Source organism: Daktulosphaira vitifoliae, unplaced genomic scaffold (genome assembly GCF_025091365.1).
Source record: "Daktulosphaira vitifoliae isolate Bord-2020 unplaced genomic scaffold, ASM2509136v1 Scaffold_3, whole genome shotgun sequence".
NCBI lineage: Eukaryota > Metazoa > Arthropoda > Insecta > Hemiptera > Phylloxeridae > Daktulosphaira > Daktulosphaira vitifoliae.
The window spans coordinates 2,081,227-2,107,248 of record NW_026099574.1 but is presented as its reverse complement, the minus strand read 5'-3'; the positions used below and the strand labels follow the sequence as shown (position 1 = coordinate 2,107,248).

General features: G+C 22.8%; 2 protein-coding genes across 3 annotated transcripts; one reads left to right on the top strand and one right to left on the bottom strand.

The window, feature by feature from the left end:
• Positions 1–235: 235 nt before the first annotated feature.
• LOC126901281 (leukocyte receptor cluster member 8 homolog) lies at positions 236–11,507 on the bottom strand. 2 transcript variants are annotated; one of them, XM_050677668.1, is made up of 16 exons: positions 11,186–11,507; positions 8,767–8,854; positions 8,396–8,456; positions 7,666–7,729; positions 7,417–7,602; positions 6,696–7,050; positions 6,179–6,322; positions 5,377–5,538; positions 5,073–5,207; positions 4,721–4,982; positions 3,473–3,607; positions 3,199–3,412; positions 2,871–3,078; positions 1,283–2,243; positions 1,080–1,214; positions 236–407 (listed from the first exon to the last, which is right to left on the bottom strand). In XM_050677668.1, the coding sequence occupies exons 2-14, from the start codon at positions 8,850–8,852 to the stop codon at positions 2,087–2,089; spliced, it is 2,169 nt and encodes a 722-aa protein (XP_050533625.1). In that variant the 5' UTR covers positions 8,853–8,854; positions 11,186–11,507; the 3' UTR covers positions 236–407; positions 1,080–1,214; positions 1,283–2,086. The 2 variants fall into 2 exon arrangements, with proteins under 2 accessions (XP_050533625.1, XP_050533626.1); XM_050677669.1 differs by lacking the exon at positions 5,073–5,207.
• Positions 11,508–11,855: 348 nt separating this feature from the next.
• On the top strand, positions 11,856–25,876 carry LOC126901279 (uncharacterized). The gene is made up of 13 exons (XM_050677667.1): positions 11,856–12,141; positions 12,646–12,786; positions 15,589–15,810; positions 17,268–17,518; positions 19,237–19,476; positions 19,537–19,700; positions 19,945–20,195; positions 20,306–20,506; positions 22,385–22,612; positions 22,893–23,135; positions 24,817–25,088; positions 25,152–25,266; positions 25,324–25,876. Exons 1-13 carry the CDS (start codon positions 12,049–12,051, stop codon positions 25,477–25,479), a joined length of 2,577 nt encoding a protein of 858 aa, XP_050533624.1. The 5' UTR covers positions 11,856–12,048; the 3' UTR covers positions 25,480–25,876.
• Positions 25,877–26,022: the final 146 nt, after the last annotated feature.

The window sequence follows — 26,022 nt, the reverse complement described above, 5'->3', positions numbered from 1 at the left end:
TAGTATAGTATAATCTCTTTTTTCATTTTAATGAGAATTTTCAGAAAAAAATATTATTTTATAATAAAAATCATTTTAGAGAATAATTGATAGAATTATAACACTAGAAGTACTCTAGAATAAAACCACACATTTAAAAATGTTTATAAATAAGAATAAATTTTTGTAAACATTTATTTCAATAATATTTACAAAACAATACTAAAATTAATATACTACTTATTTATATTAAAATTTTAATAAATATTAATTGAAAAAGTCTTCGAAAATTACATGTAAAAGAACCACAAACTAAATAATCTGAATATTTATCCTACTTTAAAAGACTAAATTAAAAACTATTCAGTACGATCATTTAAATATTGTTATAAAAATATTTTTGTCACACAATTACCTCTTTAATGTTCCTGTAAACAGATAAAAATATTATCATTAATAATTTAAATTCTATACTTTTTTTTTTTTTTTTTAAGAAAGATAATTTTGATTTCCAGTTCAGAATTGCAAAACTTAAAAATTTTTTTTGAGTTTTGAACTTAAAGTTGTTATTTATTCAACATTAAGAGCTCATTAACCTAATTTAATATAACTTGATTATTTTTCAAAAGAGGGGGTTTTTAACTTTTACACGAACGGTATTAAAAAATTTAATTTTAAATGATTATAATAAAATTTTTAGTTTTTTAATTTTTGTAGTTCTGAACTAGGGCAATAATATACTCCTAGAATAAAAATTATATTTCATATTAAGGTGGCTCTATTTAAAAAAAAAAAATTTCATGAAATTAAGTTATTCTCCCCTGTATGATTTTCAAAAAGTTGTAGATAATAATCTCTCATATTGTTCAAATATGAAAAAGAAAGTCTTACAAACTTTAATCAAGATTTATTAACTCTAACACATGATATATGATGATTAAAAATTGATTCAAGGAGTTATTTTTCCATTTTTCTCAAAAAATGTTATTCTTACATTAAAATTAAATAAAAAATTTTTTGCATTAAAATTTTTTGTGAGTCTTAGTCATACAGCTAAAGATTTAATATATTTACATCAATTAAAGAACAATTATTCTTACCTGTAATTAAATAAAAATCATACAGATAATCATATTGACTAAATTATACAGATATATTGTACCACTGATTACATTACATTACTTTTTGGAGGTCATATGAAGGGGAACACTGAAATATAGTCAAATTTAATAATCCTAAAACATCAATGGGTTATTAAACACATGAGTTATTAAACACATAAATTTTGAACTAGTAAACTCACTTAAATTTCAATATTATCCATTGTCGAATTGTTTTTAAAGACCTTGATTTAAATTCCAATAATAAAGATTTTAACATGTTAGAATGATTATTATTGAGTTACTGGATGTAGGAAAAAAACAGATAAGTTGTTGTTATTCCTGTGTACACATTATACACAGAAAAAAGCAATATGAATCAACAGTCAATAATATTGCATAACTGACTACACTTTTCTTCCAATTTTCAAGGATATTTTTGAAGAATCTTGACTGAATAACCAGTTAACCTTTACTTACCTAATTAAATTTTCGAAATAAAAACGAAATAACTTTAGGTCTTAACAGTTGATCTTGATTGATTAAATTTTCTTTGACAATTAAGTCCATTTACAGCTAGTGTGGTGAGTTGTAGTTAAATAAAATTTTCCGATAGTAGATAAAATAAGTCAAATTGTTATTTTCTTTGATACATTTTGACAATATTTAAAACAACTAGATTCTTAATCAGTAACTGTTTATGATCAGTAAAATAATGATGGGGGATGTTACATCATTGACTTAACAAAAGGAAAACCTCATCAAATAATTTATTCCTTAATGTGAAGATTTTCCAAAATACATAATACCTATATGTTTGTAATTAGCATGTTAAAATAATTTTTTAGCCCTCAGATTAAGTGTAGTGATGTAGCCAGAAATAGCATAGAAGTAGAATTCAAAGTTTTGGTTCACTGTGGTAATTTTCTATGATGACAAATCATCGAAGACTTGTTATTTACATTTAATATAATTATGAAGGTTTATGAACGAAACCATTCTGAAAGTCAAGCTTCGGTTGTACCGCAGCTTGCTTTGCAGTCGATGTTCTCGTTATCAGTAGAAATTACAGCACCAGTATCTTTAAGAAAAGCTAGGCAATCCTCTCGCTTATTGAAAGCCATTTGATCTTGAATAGTCGATATTGGTATAGTTGGACGGTAACTGTTTATCATAATAAAATTATGTTTATAAAACTAATATAGCATTTCATGAAACATATCTTTAATTTTCATACATAGAAAACTAAGGAGATAATTAAACATTATAATATCCTAGGCAAATCTGAAATTTGATAAATAAAAATATTTTGCAGGATGCAATCAAATTTTAATTATTAATTTAACACATATTAACGGCTTACTTTTTTTCCAAATTTTTTTTTTTATATATATATATAATAAAAACCGTAGCATCACAGGCCATTGGTTCACAGTTAATACATTTTGTACTAAATTTGTATCATAATAAATTATATTTATATTATTTTATATGTAAGTATTAAAAAAAAATAGCTTAACATTTTAAAATTTTATGCTCAGATTATTTTATGCTACTAAAATTTTTGAAATCTTCTCGCCTTAAAAATGGGTTTAGGTGTATCTACTCTTAAACTAATATACTCTTAAATTTAATAGAGCATAGTGAATAAAGATATTTTTAAAAATTATATTAAAATGAACTGGTAGTGGTTTAAAGTAATATCAAAATTAAATACCTGTAAAAACTTTAATAATGTTATGTCCTGAAAAATAGTTATTTATAGCAATTATAAATGAATTGTATACATACGATTTGGCAATAGCCAAATAGAAGTTTTTTCGCTCTCTCGCTAAAAACATGTCCATCAAATAAGAAGCCATTTTTGGTGCAACTTTATATAAAGAAAACAACTGAATATGATTACTTAACCACCAAGCATTTTTAGTTTTTAATGCAAATTCAATACATTCATCTTTAATATTTGATTCTTTTATAGTCAGAAGTATTTCATTCAATTCTATAAGTAAAAATTAATAAAAAAATTTTTAAATATATTCAATACAAGATTAATAAACAAATTAGGATTTTTTTAATTCACTAGAGTACCAATCAATTACATTAGTTATTACAAATTTACCACTTAATGCTCGTGTATAAATACAATATAGTATGCTGTAACAAAGGAATTCATTACGATTCTTCTGAGCTGTACTACTTTCTTTTAGTTCTTTATATAAATCACATAACTGTGTTTGACACTGATTGAATTCGCCCATATCACTTTTTTCTAAAGCTATTCTAGCATGAGTCTCATATACTTCAACTGTAAAAGGATCTCTTATTCCTTGAACCTAAAAAGACAACACATTAAATTAGTGAAAAATTAATAAATAAAAGAAGATCATTCTTACTGTTAAATCTTGTCTAATAGATTTTAACTGATCACAAGTATAATGATAATCTGCATTAATCATCCATTTAGATTTGACATTTTGTAAAGATTTTTTTAAAATATGTAAAGGTCTAACAGCATCAGAATCTGGTGCCTAATGACAATTAATAAATGAGTAATAAGTCATAAGATAATTACAAAATTAAAACATTTTTCTTTGTAAGAATTATTTTTTTGGTCTACATTTAAAAAAATAATTTTTTTTTTACTATTAAAAATTACACTGTATAATTATAACTTTAAAATTACATCTTATCGAAAAATAGATTAAACACAAAAATATTTTTTCAGTAATGATATTGATTAATTTTAACTAAACATCAAAACTCTCATACAAATTATTAATATACAGAGTGATTCTTATAATGCAAGTCATTCAATTTATCTTAAAATAATAACTTTTTTTATAAATTAATTTTTTGGCTTTTTTAGTTACATATGTATTTTAATTTAAGTGTTATTATAAATTTTTTAAAATAACAGCAAATACTCCTCAATTTCAGTCATTATTTTAAATTGTTAATATTTTCTAAAATACTAGTCAAAAAATTGTTTGACCTGTAATTTTCTTAATTACATCATTTTCTATTTTATAAGTTAATTAAATATGTGCCAATTAAAAAAATTAAGTCGACACCTTTATATAATATAAGGGATGGACATAAAAAATATTTTATAACAGATAAATGGAGATAATTAAGTAACTAACAAAAACCTATAAAAGCTATTATTTTAAGTAAAATCGAGTGGCTAACATTATAACAATCACCTTGTAAAAAATAATTTTATAAAATGTAATTGATAAATTGTAAAAAATTACCTTTATTTGTTTCACTGATAATTTACTAAAATAACTATGTTGTGAAAAATATAACAATTTAATCTAAATGTATTGATCAAAAACCCTTAATAACGAGACTTAATTTGAAAATTTTTTTTTATTTACTAAAAATATTTTTAGATGTATCCATGTGTTCAGTTGAGTACTTTTATTTTGAACTCATTTCAGAGTTTATCATCATAGCAATAGTTGTCCTTAGTTGTTGGATGTACAAGGTTATATGTTTTTACAACTTCGAATTTGTAACTATTGCTGCAAAGAAATGTCAGCACTCAACTCAACACTTAGATACGTCTGAAAATATTTTAAATATACAGCAATCTATGCGAGCTTCAAATATACTATACAAATTATATTTTAACTAACCGCAGTTAATCTCAAGTATCTTTTTTCTAGATCTGTGCAAGTACCAACAATATGGCATGAGTCAATACTAAATTCATCATCATCCAATGAAAACATTTTTTGTGTATTAAAATCACTTTTAGATAATTGACGAGGTTTTTTTTTTGGACTGCTTTGTGATGAAAATCGTGCTGCTCGCTTATTAAGTAAATTTTTATCACAACTAATTTTATTATCTATAGATCCATATTGTTGATACATATGAGCATCTTCATTGTATAATCTAAAAAATTTACACAAGTTATTAATTATTTTAGTAATAAAAATTGCAAGTATTTAATCAAATAATAACATTAATTTGCTTCCTAATTACTTTTTTTTTTTATTATTATATTTAGTTTTCTTATTATTATCATCATTTTCAAGAACTAATGGTATAAAATCATCACTGTTTTGCCTCTTATTCTCTTGTAAAGGACTACTTTTTTTACTAGAATCGATATTAGATCTAAAAAAAATGGGTGATAATTATTAAAAAAAAAAAAAAATTTAATTTAATTTAAAACGAAAATTATAATTCAGATCCCAATATACTACTATATAGGTTGATAATATGATGTGTAAGGAAACACAATACCATACCAATCTTATTTTTTAATAACTTGAATTAAACTTACTCAACATTATTTGAAGACTGAGACAAATTTGATTTAAATTTAGAAGTAAAGTAACAATTGACAAAATTGTTTGTTGACTTTTTAAATTGCATTTTAATAATTGAATTTTTATTCTTGTTGTTTTCTTGATTTGGACTTACTGAAATATTTTCACTTAATAACCTGAATTATACAATAAAATAGTATATAAACATTTCAAGATATATTTAAAGTAAGTATAGATATAAAAGGAACCTCTGACCCATATAAAAAATATTAATAGGATGGGGCAATAATAAAGTAAATTATAAAAAATGTTTTTAATTTCATTTATTTTATTATTACTCCTTTTATGTTTAACAATGTCCTCTCTGAAAAGCTATGCTTGTGTTAGAGAGAATGAGAAAACCTACATAGCCTATAGCAATGGAATTGAACCCCAATACTGATATACCAATTGAGCTGAGTAGATTGTCAAAGTACCCATTGAGAGTTAATAAAATGTTTAATTAAAAAAATAAAACAAGTAATTGCTAAAGGTCTTTTAAAAAATTGACTCTGCTACTAACTAATAGAGATGTTTTAGATACCTGACCTTTTTAGGACTCAAGCATTACCCAGTACTCAGTAAGAATTTTTTATCCAACCTTTACTAAGTACTCAGCTTGTACATAGATTTATTACCTGAAACATCGCTACTAATAACAAAAGTTTAACACCATATCTTCAATTGACTATTTAATGACCTATTATATAAGGGTTGGGTTTGAAGTAACTTTACTTCATTATTTATTTGACAAGTATAAATATTTTTAACACATACATAGGCATTGGTTCTTTTGACCAATCTTTGATCCATAATGATCCATCATGATTGGCATTGGTTATTTTTCCTTTTAAAATGATATCCATTCTATCTCGGTCCAATTTATTAACACATTTTTCTTGACATTTTGTGATGTACTCTCTATATATAAAATGAGATTTCGTTTAGTAATTAAAAAATGAAATACCTTGTAATATTGTGCTATAGTATATTTGAATCAACAATTATAAAAACATACTAAGTAACTTTTATTTAAACGATGTTTAATTATTAGTATCTTTTTTTTTCAGAATGTAAACTACCTATATTTATAATCTTTTTAATACATAAGTCATTGATTCTAATACTCAATAATAGATTACTCTTTAAATACATTTTATTTCAATACTGTACATGCTATTTATTTTTTATCAATTACTCAAAACTTCATATAATTTGTGTTGCTTTTAAAATCATTGAGTTTATTGTATTTACTATTTTATAAATGCATATAGAATTTTATTTAAAAAATTACCTTAAGCTGTTAGGACAATTTTCAGGCAAATCAAAACCATTAGGTTTTTTTATTACTGGTGATACCACAGGTGCAGGTAGAGATGGTATTGGTGGCTTGACAGGTACAATAGGAGTAAATGGATAAGTAATACTATTATTTAATGATTTTGAGCTGGGAGGATTGGTTTGTAGAGAAGGGATAAAATTTATTGGTAAAAAATTATGAGTATTTATATTATTAATATTTGGTTGATTATTAGCTGCTATGGCTTCCATTAAGTTTCGCTGTTTTTTCCTCCATTTTTTACGGCCACTTTTAGATTGAGGCATCTGAGGTAAATTGAAATTGGATACTGGAATACTTGATGCAGATGCTATAAAATACCAGATATTACAAAAAAAATCATTAATTAATGCTTTTAAATTATTTTGAAAAATGTTCAACTGTTAAGTAGATTTTTCTATTAGCCCTTATAATGTTCAGAATTAAATCTTTACTCATCTAATAATATAGGGTGAAATGAGGTAAATGGAAATAAATGGAGTAATTGCAATTTTTTCTCTTCAAATATTTAGCAAATTTTAGTCATTATATGTTTTTATTATATTAAATATAAGTTTGAAATAAAAACTTATGCATTCATCTAAAGAAAGCATTTACAATTATTTTACATCACCCTAAGGTAACTATAACATTCATAACAAGATGAATAAATGTATAAGTAAAATTTTTAACTTACGAAGTGGTACATCACAAATTTTAGAAATTGGAGGAGGTGATCCAGGTGGTAATGGTGGTAGTTTATCAATATCATCAACACTAAACTGAGGTGCAGATGGTTTAGTTGGAGCTGGTTCACTTGGTAAAGGTGGTGGATTTTCTGTTATATTTATCTTTTGGGCAAAATTTGAAGTTTCTAATGCTCCTTAAAGACAATATTTTACTATGATTAATGAACAGTAAAAACGAATAAAACCTTTTTTCATACCTCCATTTATAAATGGTTTAAAGTTATAACTCAATGATTGACTCGGAAAGCTTTGGTATTGTGGCTAAATAATAATCAAAATAAATATTTAGACTATTAATGTACAAGTGTATTAGAACTAATTGAACAACACTAATAACTTTTAATATAAATATAATTATTTTGCTTTTTTTTAATAATTATTGCCTTCTTAAACTACTATCAAGGCATATATTTTTTTTATTATTTATCAATAATTTATATTAAAATGTCAAAATAGCTATTTTAGCTCAAAACTAAGACGCTATTTGTTTTATTTTTAGAAAACCAATCTCATGCTCCTACTAGACCAATTTTGTTCAGAGATATGTAAAGAAGTCACAAAATTAAGTAATTAAAGATAAAAATAGAAAAACTATTCTAAAATCTTAATTTCTAGAAGTTAGTGATATTAAAGTCAAAAATCATATCATTTTTGGCAAAATTAACTGAATTATATATAATAGGTATGTGACATGGATGGAGAATGCATCACCAGTACGAGCTGAACTTATACCCTATATACATATTAAAATGATTGTAACTCCATAAGAACTTGTATTAAAATTGTTATTAACCCATCAAAATTTTTTATAAGATAAGGGCCATAAAGGGCTATTTTGAAATTTTTAAAAAAATTGTTTGAATATTTATTAGATCAAAAGTTATTAAAGATGTCTATACCTGATAGGACAATCTCTATATATATTACCTGATTAAAACATTGAGGATAATAATTATTCATATTATACATAGGTTGTGCAGTGTTATAGCTGTAAAAAAAAATACTAGGTTAAACAAATAACTTTATACTTCAACATCATATATCTAATTTTTTTTCAATTGATATTTTGACAAAACTAAATAAAAATGTTTGTTAAGTACAATTTCTTATAGATAAATTTTAATTTTTAAATTAAATTATTTTAGAATTATCAGATATAGTAAGTTTAAATTTTTTAAATACCCTGTTTTTCCCAAGATACTAAACTAACTAAAGTTTTATTGAATAATATAATATTAAATAATATAAGAATAATCCTTGAGAAAAAATGTATTACTCAATTTCATTAGAATGTTTACCTGGCATAATTCCAATTAATATGTTGCCAATTCTGATAAGTGGTTGTAGTTCCTAAATTGGTTTGACTTTGATCTGGATCAGCCATCTCTAAAATATTAATAGTATGAAACATGTTAATGATTTTTTTTTTATAAAATAAATGTTAAGTTTGAATATATTTGTAAGGATTTTATGGATTACATAATAATTTAGAACAAACATATTATAAATTATCATAAAATGATAATGACAATTTATATATATTTATGGAATAAGCTGAATTGAAAATTCTACAAGCAGAATTTAAAATTTAACCATCCAAAATTAAAGGAATTGGCAAGATATTGATTTCGCTAAGATTTGAGTTAACTATTTTTCAATGATAAAGTGTTTACATTAATTCCCTATAAATGTGTTAACATTATTTTTTTAAATGGTAACATACATATTTAACTAGCTTATAAAATAATAATTCAATTACGCAAATGACTGGTAGTTAAAAATATTAGACCAGTATTTCTGAAGTTATTAACATTATTATACTTTCATGTTCTCCTTTGTCAAATTCTTACTCTGTATACTTTGTCTTACTCCTACTTATTCTTAATATCTTTCCTTCAAAATCTGATCTCCACATCTCTTGTTTTTGATTAATTTCCTCCCTATTTTCTTTTACTAACAACAGCAAACAACATATATCACAATCTTAATTTGATTATTCTGACCTTTGTTAGCTAACTATTATTTCAGTTATAAAAGTAAAATTGTAGTTTATCATAATTTATTGGTAGTTACAACATTTTTATTGAAATTGGCAACCTTTGACCTTTTAAAACATATTTATTGAATTGACATAAAAAGCTGCAAAAAATCTTCTGAAATTATTTATAACTAACACTTAAATATTTGTAATTATTATTATATTTTAAAAAGGGTGTTTTTGTCTTCCTCTTATGTGACTGTACTATTTGATCTGAAAGATAGGCATAAACAATTTTAAAAATCTAGAAGAAGTTTATTCATGTGCTATACTTATAAATCATAAAACTTGTAGTAATTATTTATCTATTAAAAAGTTAATTTAAAAATGCATAATTAATTTTTTTTAAGTAATGCAAAATATTTATATGATAAAAAGTAATGAGATTTCTTAAAACATTGACGACCATTTTTTATACAGAGTAATTTTTTTATCACAATCCACTTAATTACTAGCAAAGTAAATCAATTTTGAAAAAAAAAATTTTTAATCTTTTTGGTTGTTATACTATCCACAAATTATTAGCTATAATATATTTTTAAGCTGATCCCTTATATCTAGTAAAGCTATCAAATTTCAAATGAGAACACATATTTTGTATTTCATTAAATGGTTGAAATATATATATATGTATTTTTTTTAAGTTGATTTGTACAGTTTTATCATTCATAAAACTTAAAAATTATTTAAAAAAAAAAAAACGTAATATAGTTTCTGGGATTGTAAAAGTTATTTTATTTTAGAAATATAATTTTACAAACTTTCTAATAAAGAAAAAAACATTTAGTATAATTCTATAATTTTGATTAAAGCAGAACTATTCTATAATAATATAACAGTTCAATTCTTTTTGAAATATATTTAGAAAACTTTCAATAAACATTTATTAACTCTAAATAAAAGTAAATTATTAAAAATAAAAAATATTAGATATTCTATTTCAGTCTGAGAAAAATTATACAGAATGTGCTGTTGTACTAAAACACATTGGGCCAATGATATTTTACTTATAACTAAAATGAAGACAATCATCTACATTATTACAAAAATGTTCTGTATCCATAATTATTAACAAATTAACTTTTTTTTTTTATTATATTAGCATTTGATTGATTTGAAAAAAGTGTATTTATTCACACTAACATAATGAATCCATAGATGGATAATTGGTAAATGAAAAAGATAGACTAAAATAATTTAAGTAAATTAACCAGTGTTCCTTACATTAATACAACAATAATAAAAACAATTCAGGGGTTCAATTAGTAGGTCGTATATTCCTCAAACCCTATATCTCCGAGTTAAGGTCAAGTTTTTAGTATAAAATTTTTAGAAAATAATTGAATATTTTGTAAACTTAAAATATATTTAGGACACCAAAAACCTAGTACTGACTTTCTTCACAACTAAACTAAACATTGTTTTTGTGTAACAAGTTTGACAAAAGTTTTTGACCTAGGTACAATTTTTTGTAATAATCACTTTTGATTTTAAACCCTAAATTATTACCCGATCATTAAAAACAACCATTATTAATTCATATTTTTATCTATTTAGAATTAATATTATTAAAATTGAAACACTGACCTTCAATATGAAAAATTACTTTTCATTTTAATATAGGTCACTTAGTCAAGTAATGACACTAAGTTATTTTAATGAACTATCAATTTACTTACCATATGATTTTGATATTAGGAATTAATTTATAATTAGAATTGGCATTGACAAACGATGAGTAAATTTAAGCACTTGAATGCACAAAATTAACAATAATACAATAATAATTCTTAAAATTACTTATAAAAAACTATGAAACATTAGATTTAAAAGATAATAATTTAGCAATACTGATAAAAGAAAATATGAAAAAAAATCGTCACTAAAAGGTTAAAATTACATAAAGTTTAACATAACATTCGTTAGCAAAAAATAACAACATTTTTAATACCCGTAAAAATTAACTAGAAAACGTAATAATACCGTTTTAATGAACTATATCATTCACCTTAGAACTGAATCTCTTATTTCGACATAAAAACAATTTTTAGTAATGATTAATGACGTTGAGTTTATACAGTGTCAGTACCATAGAAAATACTTTATTCTGTGATTTAGTATATCCTGTTTTAGTAAAACTAGCATAGTATACTAATACCAAGTTTCCAAATTATTGAAGGTAATTTTTACTTTCAAAAGTAGAAACACTGATAATTGGTAACAATTATTCCATAGTTTAATGCAAAATATTTAGACATAACCACGACCATGATATCAATAATCTTAATGATAACAATGATAACTGATAAGAGCATCATTTTGATTAATACCTACCATGTGGGCTAAATGATTGTGGAAAGCAATATTATGTAAAAATAAATGAAGAAATCTCGTTAGAAAAATTAGCAAATTTAATTCTAATTTTCAATAATTCAAGATTAAATATTTTTTTTTAGATTTAAAATTTTATACTGAAAAATATTTTACTAATATTCTTTTTTTTTTTTTTTTTAAACCTTTTTTCGTCTTTAAATTTTAAATTATGGCTAATCGTATTGAAAAATTTAAAAAGGAACTAGAAGCTTTCATAGAAAAACATCCTGAACCAGTTCAATGCAATGATTTTTTTATGGATGTAAGTGTATTTCAAGTATAATTTATTTAAAGATATATTTAGTAATAGTTAAAATTTGGTATTTTATGAAATAATTTTTGTGTTTTAATAAAATCTATAACTAATCACTACCTAAAATATGTGTTACTACAGTTTCAGTAACTTTATATTTGAAAAAAATATTATGATAAATTTTTGAAAGTTATTTTTTTTTGTCGGTCAACATTTGCTTAATTGCTTGATTGGTAATATGTTGCGTCTTTTTGTGTAAATATGAATGTTTTTGTAATTTTTCTTGTCATCAAGCCATTATATTTAAAAATGAATATTAAATATAAACATCTTATTAATAATAAAATTAAAGATATATTTACTTCACAAATCATATAATTTTATAAATTTAAATAAATAAATATTTTTAAATAAAGTTTTTAATAGTTTTATTTAATTTTAACATTAGAAATATTATATTTTATAAATTTAGCTATATATTTGTTTATTTACCTTTTATTTTTGGAATTTTAGGCGGTGAAGTTAATTAATTATGGTTTATTAAGCTTTGAATTATCATATTCCCGTTTATCAGTTGACTCGGCTATTTTTACAATTTTAAATTGTGCTTCAAGTATTATGTTATACATACAAAAAGCAGATTTACTTCAACCGGTAAAATTTTTCTCTTATAATTTATATATAAAAAATATATTACTTTCAAATCTTCATTTTCTTTTTGTTCATTCTAATTATTATTTAGTTAAATGAAGAATACTTAACTATGTATTATAAATAATTTAACTTGATTATTCATTTAAGATTTTTATTTTTCTTCTAGTAAACTTAGTTTTTATAATTATTTATTATATCTAATAATATATTAAATTTAAAAATATATTTTAAAAATGTCTAACTTAGATACAAGGCAGAGAAGGTATTACCATGTGTTTATTTTTTGTGTTGATGACTCTTTTTCTTAGCTCTCACTAGACCTATTTTTTTTTTTAATAATACTGTTGCTGCATAGGCCTGTTTTGTATAACATAAAAGAATATTACCATATTGCTTAATCTGCAATTTTTTAAAGAGGAAGGAATATAATTAAATAAAAATAAAATAATATTTTTTTGTATAATGAGAAATTTTAATTTAACTCAAGTATATTTCTCATATAAAACAATGATAAAATTGTTATCAATAATAAAAGGAGAAATTGTGCTTAATTTAATTTCTATTTGTAATAATCTTATTACTAATGCTTAAATACTAAATTACCTAGGCCCTGTTGGATAGCTAGTTTCACTCACCTCTGGTGTCCTTCATTATACAACAATATACTTAACTATATCATTAAGTGATCCCACCACAAGGGCATGACTATTACAAGGAACTTACTAGATGTTGAATTATCACATTATATATAATAACAGAAAAAAACACAACATGTGCCTTATTCAATAAACAACCTATTAACAAATGTGCGCAATGTGGCGCTATCCAAATTAAATAAGATAAGGGTAATGCTTGCACCTCTGGCATACAGCTATATGAAGGAAAAACCAAAATTACAATGAAGAAAAATTTAAAGTGTTTGTTATTTTAACTACTAATTACTCTGTTACTCTTAACAATATGCAACCAAGAAATTGTATAATTACTATTTAATAGAAATTTTAACTAGAAAAGCTCAATATTTTTTTTGCATTTTTATTGTAATAGATCACTTAAATAGAAATCATATTTGAATATGATAACCATTTTCACCTCAAAAACAAAATAAAATTCGACATTTTTTTTTTCAATATTAAAGTACTTTACATAAGCTTTAATTAATATATATAAGTGTCAATATTTCTGAAATACTTTAAAAGTCAAATTGAAAAAGTTGTTATTTTGAATCCTCTCCTGTGGGCAGGTAAAGGTCAGATTTATAAAAAAAATAATACAATATGATAGGTAATTACCTCATGTATCTATAAAAAAAATTTGTATTAATCCATACATTTTTCAAAAAGTTATGGCAGTTTTAAGAATAAAAAATTTTTAAAAATGTCAAAAATTAACGATTTTTAAATTTGTAATTTTTTTGGAGATTTCCCCCATTTACGGGTAATGTGGGAAATTTTTTCAATTTTTGACAATAATGACTTTGACTAGATACAATTTGTGATCGTTTGATGTATCGTTGAACAATTGGTTCGGTATGAGCTGAGTAAAAGTGATAATAGACACAAAAAAAAAAATAAAAAACCAGCACAAGGGGGTCGCGGCACAGTGGTGACGTGGCATAGTTGGATCAGGTATAATGATATCTGACAGTGATTAAAATCACTTTAAAAAAAAACGCTTTGATGCAAATCTTTAAATAGTGTTTAATTTTAAAAAATTGATAAATTATTCCAAAAGCTACATGATCTGCTATTTTCTTATTAATATTTTGAATGAAAAAGGGATTATTAAAAAATATTATTTCTCATAAAAAAATTGTGTTGATCCATACACTTTTCAATAAGTTATAGCATTATAAAGTTAAAAATAAAAAAAAAAAATCAAGAATTTTCACACGAAAATAGCATTTGGTAGCCATTTTCACCACGAATACAAGTCCAGAGATCAAAATTTTTTTTTCCATAATAAAGTACATTACATTAGCTTTAATTTAAGATATATATAAAAGTTTCAGACCTTCCGGAACACTTTCAAAGTCATTTTAAATCCCCCCTGTGGGCAGGTAAAGGGTTAAATTTATGAAAAAAATATACGAAATGATAGGTAAAGACATCAAGCATCTATAAAAAAAAGAAATTATATTGATATGTTCATTTTTGAAAAAGTTATGGCAGTTTTTAGTAAAAAAAATTTCGAAAATTAGCGATTTTTAAATTTGTAATTTTTTTGGAGGTTTCCCCATTTACGGGGAACGAGTGAAATTTTTTCAATTTTTGAGGGTAATGTCTTTGACTAGATACAATTTGTGATCTTTTGACATATCATTGAAAGAAATCCGTTCGTTGAGAGCTGAGAAAAAATGGTAACAGACACAAAAAAAAAATAGACACATCATTGTAAAATCAATACCTTCTCAGTTTTGCATCGGAGCTAAAATATTTAACATACTAATTACTAAAAAATCGTGTATATGTATTTTGGGAACAATGTTACCATCATCAGCACTATACGCATACTATTAACTTCTGTAAAAATTATTTATTCATTTATTATACTTCTATATCATAAAACTAGTAAACAATATATAATTAAGGATAAAGAAGTTGATGTTGCTTTTGGAAAAATCCAACAATATCTTCTAAAAAATTTAATACTTTCTACAGTTTTACATTGAAGTATTTTTTATGATGGTGATTTTATTGACTTTTAGATATCATCTACACTTGTCCCAAATAAATTGTGTTCGCATTGCTAGGTTTTTAAGTTTTAATAATATTTATTATTATAAAAAATAAAAATTTGCAGCTTAACGAAAAAGCGTTTATTGTTTACATGGAATTGAGTTGTACAATATCACGGTTAAAAAGTGTGATACTTTCAGAATTAGTTTATGTTAAAGAAATTGAAGATAAATCAATCCAAGATATTTCAAAAGAACAGTATTTATGTGAATCATTTAAATCTAAGTTTGAAACTTTTGAAAACAATTTAACTGAAAAAGATGTACAACCAATTAAAGAGGCTTTTGTAAGAGCTATTAAATATTTAATAGTAAAATTCTCTAAACTATTTGAATTAAGTTAAAAAGTTGAAATATTCTTTTATATACAGGGTTATTTTTTTATCATAAGACACTCAATTACTTACAGAATAAATATCATTTAAACATTTTTTTTTGGTTATGTTTAGTTATACATTATTCTTGAATTATTAACTATTTAATACTTTTTAAGTTCATCCCTAATGGCTTGTAAGGGTGTCAACTTTATTTATTTAAATGGGAACACATATTTTGAATTTAATATGTTTGAGTTTTTAATTAAATAGTAGATGGGATTTGAATTTTAATATACAACTTAATTCGTATATTAGGTATAAACATTTAAAGTTTATTTATTTAAATTTTTGAGTAATATAAATATATAACACACAAGAGATTACAAATACAGTTAGATAACTAGTTTTTATGACATAGATATTTGCAGTTACGCAGCATTTATAATCATTGGTAGTAAAGCACATTGTTGTGAATTTATAAATGCACTAACTGATAATACAGAAAGTATATCTATTGATAGTCATAATTGACAAAAAACACTCTATGAATGTGACAGTGACATTATTAAAAACCACTTAGCTACCTGTATTTGTATACCCTTTGTATTATACATGTATATTAACTTAAAAATTTGAAACTTTAAAATTTATATCTATTAAATGAATAAAGTTATATTAAAAATTCAAATGCCATTTACTATTTAATTAAAAACTTAAACATATTGTATTTATTCTGTAAGTAATTGAGTTGGTTATGATAAAAAATCACTTTGTATAATAAACTAATATATAAGAAGAGCTATAAAGATATAACATATATTAGCATTATTATCTACTGAATATTTTATGTTAATTGAATAATCGTTAGACTCTTAGTCAACAATTTTAGTGTAATTAATAATATGTTTTTAATTTAAGTAAAAAAATTTAATTGTTAAATATTTTAAAGTTTTTAAAAATTAAAATTTTTTAATATTCGCAGATATAGATACACCAGATTGCTAATTTGACGCTTTATAAAACATACTTTTCATAATTTTTTTTTCACTTTATATATAAGGACTTATTCAAATAATGATAATTTTAATCAAAAATATTTAAGACTTCAGCTAACGTTTTACTTGATAAAGTTACATATATTTATATTTTTTTTTTCGTAACATTACTATTGTCTGGTGCTTTGAAATATACATAAAAAAATAAGAGATTTTGATACCAATTTTTTTTAAATATTTGTGTAAATTTGAAAGTTTTTATTTTTTTTAATAAATTTAAAAAGTATTTATAATGTTAAAGTTGTAAAATAAAATTCTAACATTTATTAAAAAAAAAAAAAGTGTATTATTAAATATTAATTAGATCAAAGGTTGAATTTTTTACATCTTGACAATTTTTTTTTTTTAATATTTATGTATATAATTTTTTAGAGTCTATTCCTGATAGAATATATTAAATTTTTATCAAAATTAAGTGAAAATAAAATTCTTAAGAAGAATATTAAGTTGCTTTTAGAAGTTGCAGACTATAATCTTCTTCTAAACAACTTACATAATTATTGTCATTTGATTCCCTCAAGTAAAAAAGTAGTATTTTTACAAAAGTTAATCAATTTTAGCATTGAAAATCATTTTAGTCTGGAAGATTGCAAATTTATTGTGGACTTAAATAAAGATTATAAGTAAGATTATATTTATTTAAATACTATTGTAATTATAGCTCATTTTTTTTCATCTTATCTTAGCTTCAATATAAAGTTTAAATAGTTTTTTTTATCACTTATGCAGACTACTTCTAACATAACCAATATTGCTCAAATATACACCAAGAGAACTCCAATTTGCTTGAAACATTACTTTTTTTGTTTGTGTGTGTGTATGTAAAAATGTTCTCATTTTTAAATGGTGTAAAATATCTAAATTAAAAATTATAGAACTTATTTATACAAAATGATTTGTACAAAACTTAAAATGATAATATTACAGACACTTATTTTTCTTTTGATATATTTTTTTTGAAAATCTTGTCAATATCTATTGAAGTACAAAATATTTTACATTACCATGAAGTATAAAAATATATATATATTTTTTTTTTCATTTCAATTTTCGACAATGTTCAAGTAAAATCATGCTATTTAAAGCTAATTTAATTTAAAAATTTTTATTTGCACTTAATGATTAATTTAAAGATTTGTTCCAACAATATTTTATAAGTAATTAGCCATCAAAGTCAAAACGTAAAATTATTGAAAAATATTAATTATTGACTCTATCAATATTTTTTCAAAATAGTGCCTATAGTAATTAATAGATTTTTCTCTAAAAATATGACAAAACTATTTTCTTTTAATATATTCACAATTAATCATTTTATTTAAAATTAAAACTATATTAAAAATTTTATTAATTTAAAATTGAAAAATATAAAACTCAAAAAACCACTAAATATTACTAAAAAATTGTGGATACGCATTTCGGAAACAATTTTATCATTATCAACACTAAACATATACTGACAACATGTGTTCAGGAATTTTTTGTGGATTTTTGAATTTAGTATTTTAAATTAACTATATTTTAATATAGTTTTAATTTTAAACAATATTAGCCAAAAGTTATCAATTTTTGTTATATAAGCATTTTATGGTAGTAATAGTAATTACTATGAATGGTTTCTATTTTACTGTTTTTTTTTATGTATAAATAAAATATATGTAAAAGTAAAAATTATAGATAATAAAATATTACAGTAAGTTAAATGTTTAAAATATACAATTTATTTGTGTGTATTTTAATAATTAACTCCTAGAAAAGCTTTACTAAGTAGGTTGTATCACAATAAAAAAAGAATAGTGTTAAAAATAAAAAATTGTTTTGAGATATCATAATTTCCAAAAGCCTGAGCTGTAGATTGATTACAAGACAAATTGATCACATTAATATTAATTACATCCCGAATTGAACAATTTGAAATAAAAATTTGTTTAAAATGATATGAATATTTGAAAAATATTAGAGACTTCCAAAATTAAAATATGCTACTCATATAGAAATAAATTAATTTTTTTAGTTAGTATTCAAATAAACTGTTAAGTGTCAACACTAAGTATTACTTGTAAAAAAATATATACATAGTTAATATACTTAGTTGTATAGATCTAAGTAACAACTTTTGATCCATTTATTGTTTAATTATCTTTTAACTTTGAATGGCAGTTGAAAATAATTTTTTTTATTTTATTAATAAAAGAAATATTCAATTTAAACAATACATTTTTTTTCAAATTACATTTTTATTACACTATATAGATGTAAAAAAAAAAAGTTATTTTTATCATATAATTATGTAATGATCTGTTTATTAGTGATGTAATGATAGTGATTTGTTTATTTCTAGATTGGAAGCATGCATAATGACTTATTACACTTTAAAAAACTACTGTGAACATTTTACTAATAAAAAAATGAATCAAACATCAAGCATCTTCGCAAAGTTAAACTTAGATAATATTATTTCCTTACTTGAATCTGAAATGCCTGATTCAACTGTTGATGATATATGTTTTGAAGCAGTAGAGTTATTTATATTTAAAAAATACGATAAAGTTTCACCAATATCTTCCTATGAAATAAAAAAGTATTAAATATTACATAGTTTTTAATTTTCTTTATATATTTTTTTTGTTTTATTTTTTAGTTATGTTAATATTTTACAATCATTACATGACATTTATAGTGATCACCAATTTCGTAATTATAGATGTTCTTTTACAATAGTAATCTTATCAATGATATATGAACTTGTTTTAAATACAGATTTAAAAAAATCAGTAATCATATCATTAATGAATCTATTAATAGGTATGACATAAAATAATTTTTAATGTTTAGTATTTTGGCTTTAATTTCTTGTAAATAAAAGTATGCTTTTAATTACATTGATGATTTCTAATTTTTAAGATAATTATTAAATAGTTAGACAAAGTAAAAAAAACCGAGAGTAATATTAAATGAGTTATCCTGTTTACTAGATCAAAAGTTGATGGATCTTCCTTTCAAAAATCATACTGTTTATATATATTAATTTTACATATATATATTTTAGATTACTTAAAAACATGTAAACTTCCATCTAATTTTAAAGCAGCAAATTACACACTCATAATTTATCAAAAAATCAAATCAGATCATGAGATGGAAGCTCTAGTTAAATTATTATGTAAAGTACTGTCAGAAAGTATGGGATTACATAAATTAGATTATAATATTAGCAATGATCTAATGGAAGTATTTGATAATAATAATGACTTAATTGACAAATGTTTTATTGTATCTCATTTTTTGTGTAATATTAATGTAAGTATTTAATATTTATTATGATTGTAATAATCTTTAAAATATAATGAGAAAAAGTATAATAATCAATTACTTAATGTTAATGTTTATTTAAAATTTTAATTTTTTAGGATACAAATGCAAAAAAAGATAAAAATGTAAATGCTCTTCTTCAAAAGTTAAATGAAAGTATAATTTTTAATTCAAACGAATCATTAACATGTCAACTTATTTTACCTTACAGTTTATCCCTTCACTTTTCTATTACAACAAAAAATGAAGATTTCATTTATAATAATTTTGCTGTCTTAGAAAAATATATTGACATTTTGGTAAGAATTAATAATTTAGGACTGTGTTTCTCAACCTATGACATGTGTACAGTAACAAGTATGTAAATAAAAAATATCCTTTTTTTTATGTTTAATATTGAATATATGGTTCATATTAAACCAAATATTTTTGTATCTTTATATGTTACTATTTAAATTTTCTACACATTGACACGGTACCGTGTTTCCCTCAGCCGCACATCACGTTATCAACCTAAATGAAAGTGTATCGGGATCTGAATCATAAGTGCACGGTGGCCTAGTGGTAAGGTTTGTCTTTACGACGCCTTGGGTCGCAGGTTCTAATCCCGTACTGTGCCTCTTTTTTTCACTTGATTTCCGGTACACTTTCTATAACCACCCATCAATCCCCGGCGGTCGTGTTAACATGTAAAATAACATTTACAATATTTGTAAGTAAAATTATTAAAAACAGTAACCTACTCGGTATTTTCATGGGAGGATATATTTTTATTTAAATATATTTTTACTATTCTCAGAGAAAGTAGTTATGACATGCTCTTGAATAGGTGAAGAAATTCAAAAAAAGTTTTAGATGTGTAGATGATAACGCAGAACAGCTAAAAATAAAAAATTGTCTGTTGTCTACAATATTTAGGTGAATTTTGTATGGAATTTTGATGCTAATTCCAAATATGGCTTCAAATTATTTACATTACATCTAGTGTGTGAGGTAAATACTAGTTATTAATTAAGCATTTTGTAGACGATTAAATTATTACAAAAACTAAAAATACTTTTTTATTATACTTTCCTAGTATAATGTAATGACATTAAAAGAGTTATGCAAAATTTGAAACATATTCACCAAGTTTAACCATTCTTATAGACCTTTAAATTTGAATGTAATGGTACCTTTTATTAGAAAAAAAGTTTAATCTTTCCACTGTAAATATTTTTACTCATTGACTCTTATTAATGAAATTTCAATCAGTAAATAGATGATTTTGTGAGTAGTGAAAAATTATATATATTTTTTGTATTTTGCATGGAAAATGACAAGCATTCATATGAAAAAATAAAATTTAAAAATTTTGAAAATATTGCATTTTTGTGTTTTTACAAATTTTTTTTTTTTTTTGTACATTTTTATGTGTGTTGAAAAATAGTATAGCCTTTTAAATTTTTTAGTAATTAAATTTGCCACATGACACTTGGTTGCTCAGTAATTCATCTAATTTTCAAGAAAATTATGATGGGTTACTTGAATTAAATATGAAAATACCATCTAAATTATAAAAAAAATAATGACTATTTATTAGTTATAATAAGAAAACTTAAATATTATATAATTTAATAACATAGAAGAGCAGAAATAATTATTCTCCAAAAATAAATTTATTTTATAATAATAAAGTCAAATATGTGGGTAGTTTTTATTTTTTCAATCTTAAATGTGTATATATCTTACCCAATAAGAAATTTTGGTTACTGTTTTGTTATAGAAATTTTTCTTAATGGTAAGTATTCATTACATATAAATACATTCATTAATTTATACTTATGTATGTATAAATTTACAGTTGATTATAATAACTATGTTATTTAATTATTGCTATATTACTAATTAGTAATTATATCGAAAACTAGATGTGGTTGAAAAAATCTAAAGCTAGATTTGGAATTAATATCAAAATTATTTACAGTGTAAATGGATCTTAACCTAAATATTATAGATNATCAAAATTATTTACAGTGTAAATGGATCTTAACCTAAATATTATAGATAGCAAAATGACTGTCCTGTGTTTTTATATATAATTAAATTTATATATAAAAGGTTGAGAATCACTTATACATCAGGTATTAAAAATGGTTAAATCTTAATTATTGTAAATATTTTTTTTTAATTTTTAGTTTGATAAAAATCAATTAAGTCATATGGATGATAAGAAATATTTAACTAGCAAGTTATTAAAACATTACAATGAAATTTCTAATTGTTTGCCTAAAAGCTTTTTAATTAATTGTTGGAAAAATGTTTTATATCCTGACACATTAGGTCTTAATATAGCCAAAACATTACTTCAAATGTGTTCTGCCAAAGTTTTGAATGAGTTCATTGAAATTTTAAAAACTGAAACGGTACAATATTACTAATCTCGTTTTTATTTTAAGAATTGAATTATTCTATTAAAGTAATATTTCTATGACATATTTTCAAAAAGTTTAAATTTTGTAAAATTGGGTATTATATTATCTTATATACTGTTAATTGAGTTTGTTTAAGTGATTTTTTTTCACTTATTGGTTATTTTTCTTATTTGGAAAATGAACTATTTTTATTTGGCTTATAAAAAATATGTCATAGACAACTAACTAAGTATTATATTCTGTTTCTAATAAATAACTTATAACTTAACAGTTAAAAACAATTGAAAAGGATAAATCATCAGAAAAAAATTATTATTTGTTTATATATCAATTATGGTCATGCTTGTTGAATATGCAATATTTGAACAAAAAAAGAAAAATCCGCAGAGATTCTGTAAATCATTTTGGATTTATTTTGAATAAATACTATATGTTCAATTTAAAAAAGAAACATACAAATCAAGGATTTATTTTACTCATGAAAATACTTTCTTTAATGCTTAAAGTTCAGTGGGTAAGAAAATTTCATTTTATTTTGTAGCTTTTGTTCAAAAGCTTGTTCATCTAAAAAGGTTTCAGGACTAATATTTGTCAGTTAAATGGTCAACTTTTTAATATGTTTATTTTGAAAAATGTCTATTGGTTTTAAGTTTATAAAATGTCTGACATTTTAACTATAATATTTATTTATTTGAAAATATAGAACAATTAAAAATAAAATAATATATAATCATTTATAAACTATAATAATAATTAAAGAAAATTTTGAATCATTCATCATTCTTTAAGTATAATTTAATTTCATAGCTAATACCTATTAGATGAACATCTAATGAGTTATGTTCTTTATATGTATAATAGTAAAAATCATGTTTTTTAATTGTTTAAATCAGAAGCTAATTGACTTTTTCATATTTTTTAATGTTTTCAAGAATTTCCATATAAATGTATAATTATTGATTATCATTTTCTGAAATTTTGATTGCTATAATTCAATATTATTGGTTTTTCTTAATAAATTAGCAATGGCAGATTTATAAACATTTCAAGAGTTTAACAAAAATATACTACAGCTCTTCTTATATATGTTAATAGATATAATTTCTACAAATTAACTAAATATTATTTGAGTAAGTGTTGTATTATTCATGATAAACAAATAGTTTTTTTTTATATATAGTAACTAACAAATTGTAAGTATACAATTAGGTAGCCAATAGTTAAAAACAGTGGTGGCTCGTGGCTTGGACGACGGGACATTTGCACCCTCTACTAAAATTAATTAAAAGAAGAAAATGAATTGTATATTCTTAATTCTACATTTTTATTAAAATTGCAAATTTTTAAATAGTAAAATAGTTATAATACATTTGTCGTGTGCGAACATTAAAGTTGTTTCCCTCGGTATATGCAGGTACATGCATACACGAGCAGTATTTGGACGAAGAACAGCGTCGTCCGAATAATATTTTGAAACGTATATTATAAACAAGGCGTCCAATTGTGTGCTTGCGGGTATGGGTAAGCTGCAATCTTATGTATGGGTTTTGGACGGCCGGCAGCATCATCCATATTGTAAAATAATTATGTATTACTATATTAGGTGATTTATTTTTAGAATTAATACCTTAACGCTCGTCGTTATCGATTCCTATAATAGTATAATCACTATTATTATTATTTTCTACTATGACCTTTAAAATAATATGTGTAATGTGTTTTATTTTATTATATTTAATTAAACAATTTTTTATACCTATAATTAGCGGTATTATATTTAAAGTCGCACCCCCACCACTAGCACCCACGAGCCGCTACTGGTTAAAAATAAAAATATAGACTATACGAAATAGTAGACCTTACATTAGTTTACTACAAAAATATTAGACATTATTTTTGTAGACATTTTTGTATGGGGCCATTATGTAGTAAACTATTTATTAATAAATCTACAAAATTAGTTTTTAAGTTTTTTATAATATATATGATATTTATTGTGTGCAATAAAAATTACGAGTTATTGAAAAGTATTGTTTTTTACGTTATAAAAATAATTCAGTAAGACACCTTTAAAATTTTTAATTAATTTTTTCTCTCTTATAAAATGACTAAAATTCATATGAACCTAAGAAAAATAATCACTATTTTTATTTTAAACTGTAAATCATTATTTCTATATCTATTATTATTTTTAGGTAAACAAACCTATAATAATAAATTCCTCGTTACGTGTAATAACTCTGGTAGAACAAAATTCATCTTTAAATGAAGAAGTTTTGACAGAAATAACTGAACTGTTAATTGTTTTGTATAAATGTTCCAATAATGCTATAAAACCATACTTGAGCTTATATATGATTACATTCGCTAATATAGTAAAACGATGTTGGCTGTATTTAATGGAAAAAAGTGATATTAATTCTAAAAATGATAAATATTTACTTAAGCCCTTTCACAAACTTGACAAGTAACATGTTTTCACTTAAATTTTGGCATTATTGACTTAATAAATATAATATTTACTTTTTAGGTGTTCTAGCTTATTTAAAATAAATAAGTCAGACTTTAGTGATACAATACAGTACATAATTGGACATTTAATTGAGCTTCTTACCTTACATAAGCACCTACCACAAGGATTTATGGTAATTAATATATTTTAAATTTGAACATTTTTACAACTTTTTTTTTTTAATTATTAGAGATACTATTACAATATAATATTTAATTTAATGGATGTTTGTGGGCGACTTGAAATGGCACAACTATTGGCTACTGTCAAAGGACCTTGTTTAATGGTATTGTCTAGAACTTATGAAGATTATAGATCAAATGTTAGATTTATTGGAAGACTATAGTGTTTAAACAGTAATTTAATTTTGTAAAATAATTTTAACCTAAAAATTATAAAAGGGATAGTTCCTATACATAAAATAAAAAAACTATATTAACTATAATTTCATGTATTTTTTCTTTTTTCAGTTTGTAAACACTCAAACTTACTGTTTGTATAGATATATATAGGTGTTTAGTAAGTGAGGAAACTGGTTTCTATTATTCTCATTGTAACAACTGACCTATTCCTTTATTTACTGAACACCTTGTATATATATAGGTAGAATAGATCTAACATACAAACTATAACTTTTGATACAATTAATATTTCTCTGTTATTATTTTTTTTAAATCTTAAACCATGTTAAAAGCATATTTGTATTATTTTTCTCTAATAAGAAAAAAATTTTCATTTCTTAATTTTTTGAAATTTCAAAACAGCCATTTTATAGCCTTTTTCTTCTAAAAATATTAAAAGTTGAAAACAACATAAAGATAAGTATTGAGTTAACGGTATTTTAATACATATTGTGAGTATGTAAGGCAATAGGGCACAGTTTTTTCTA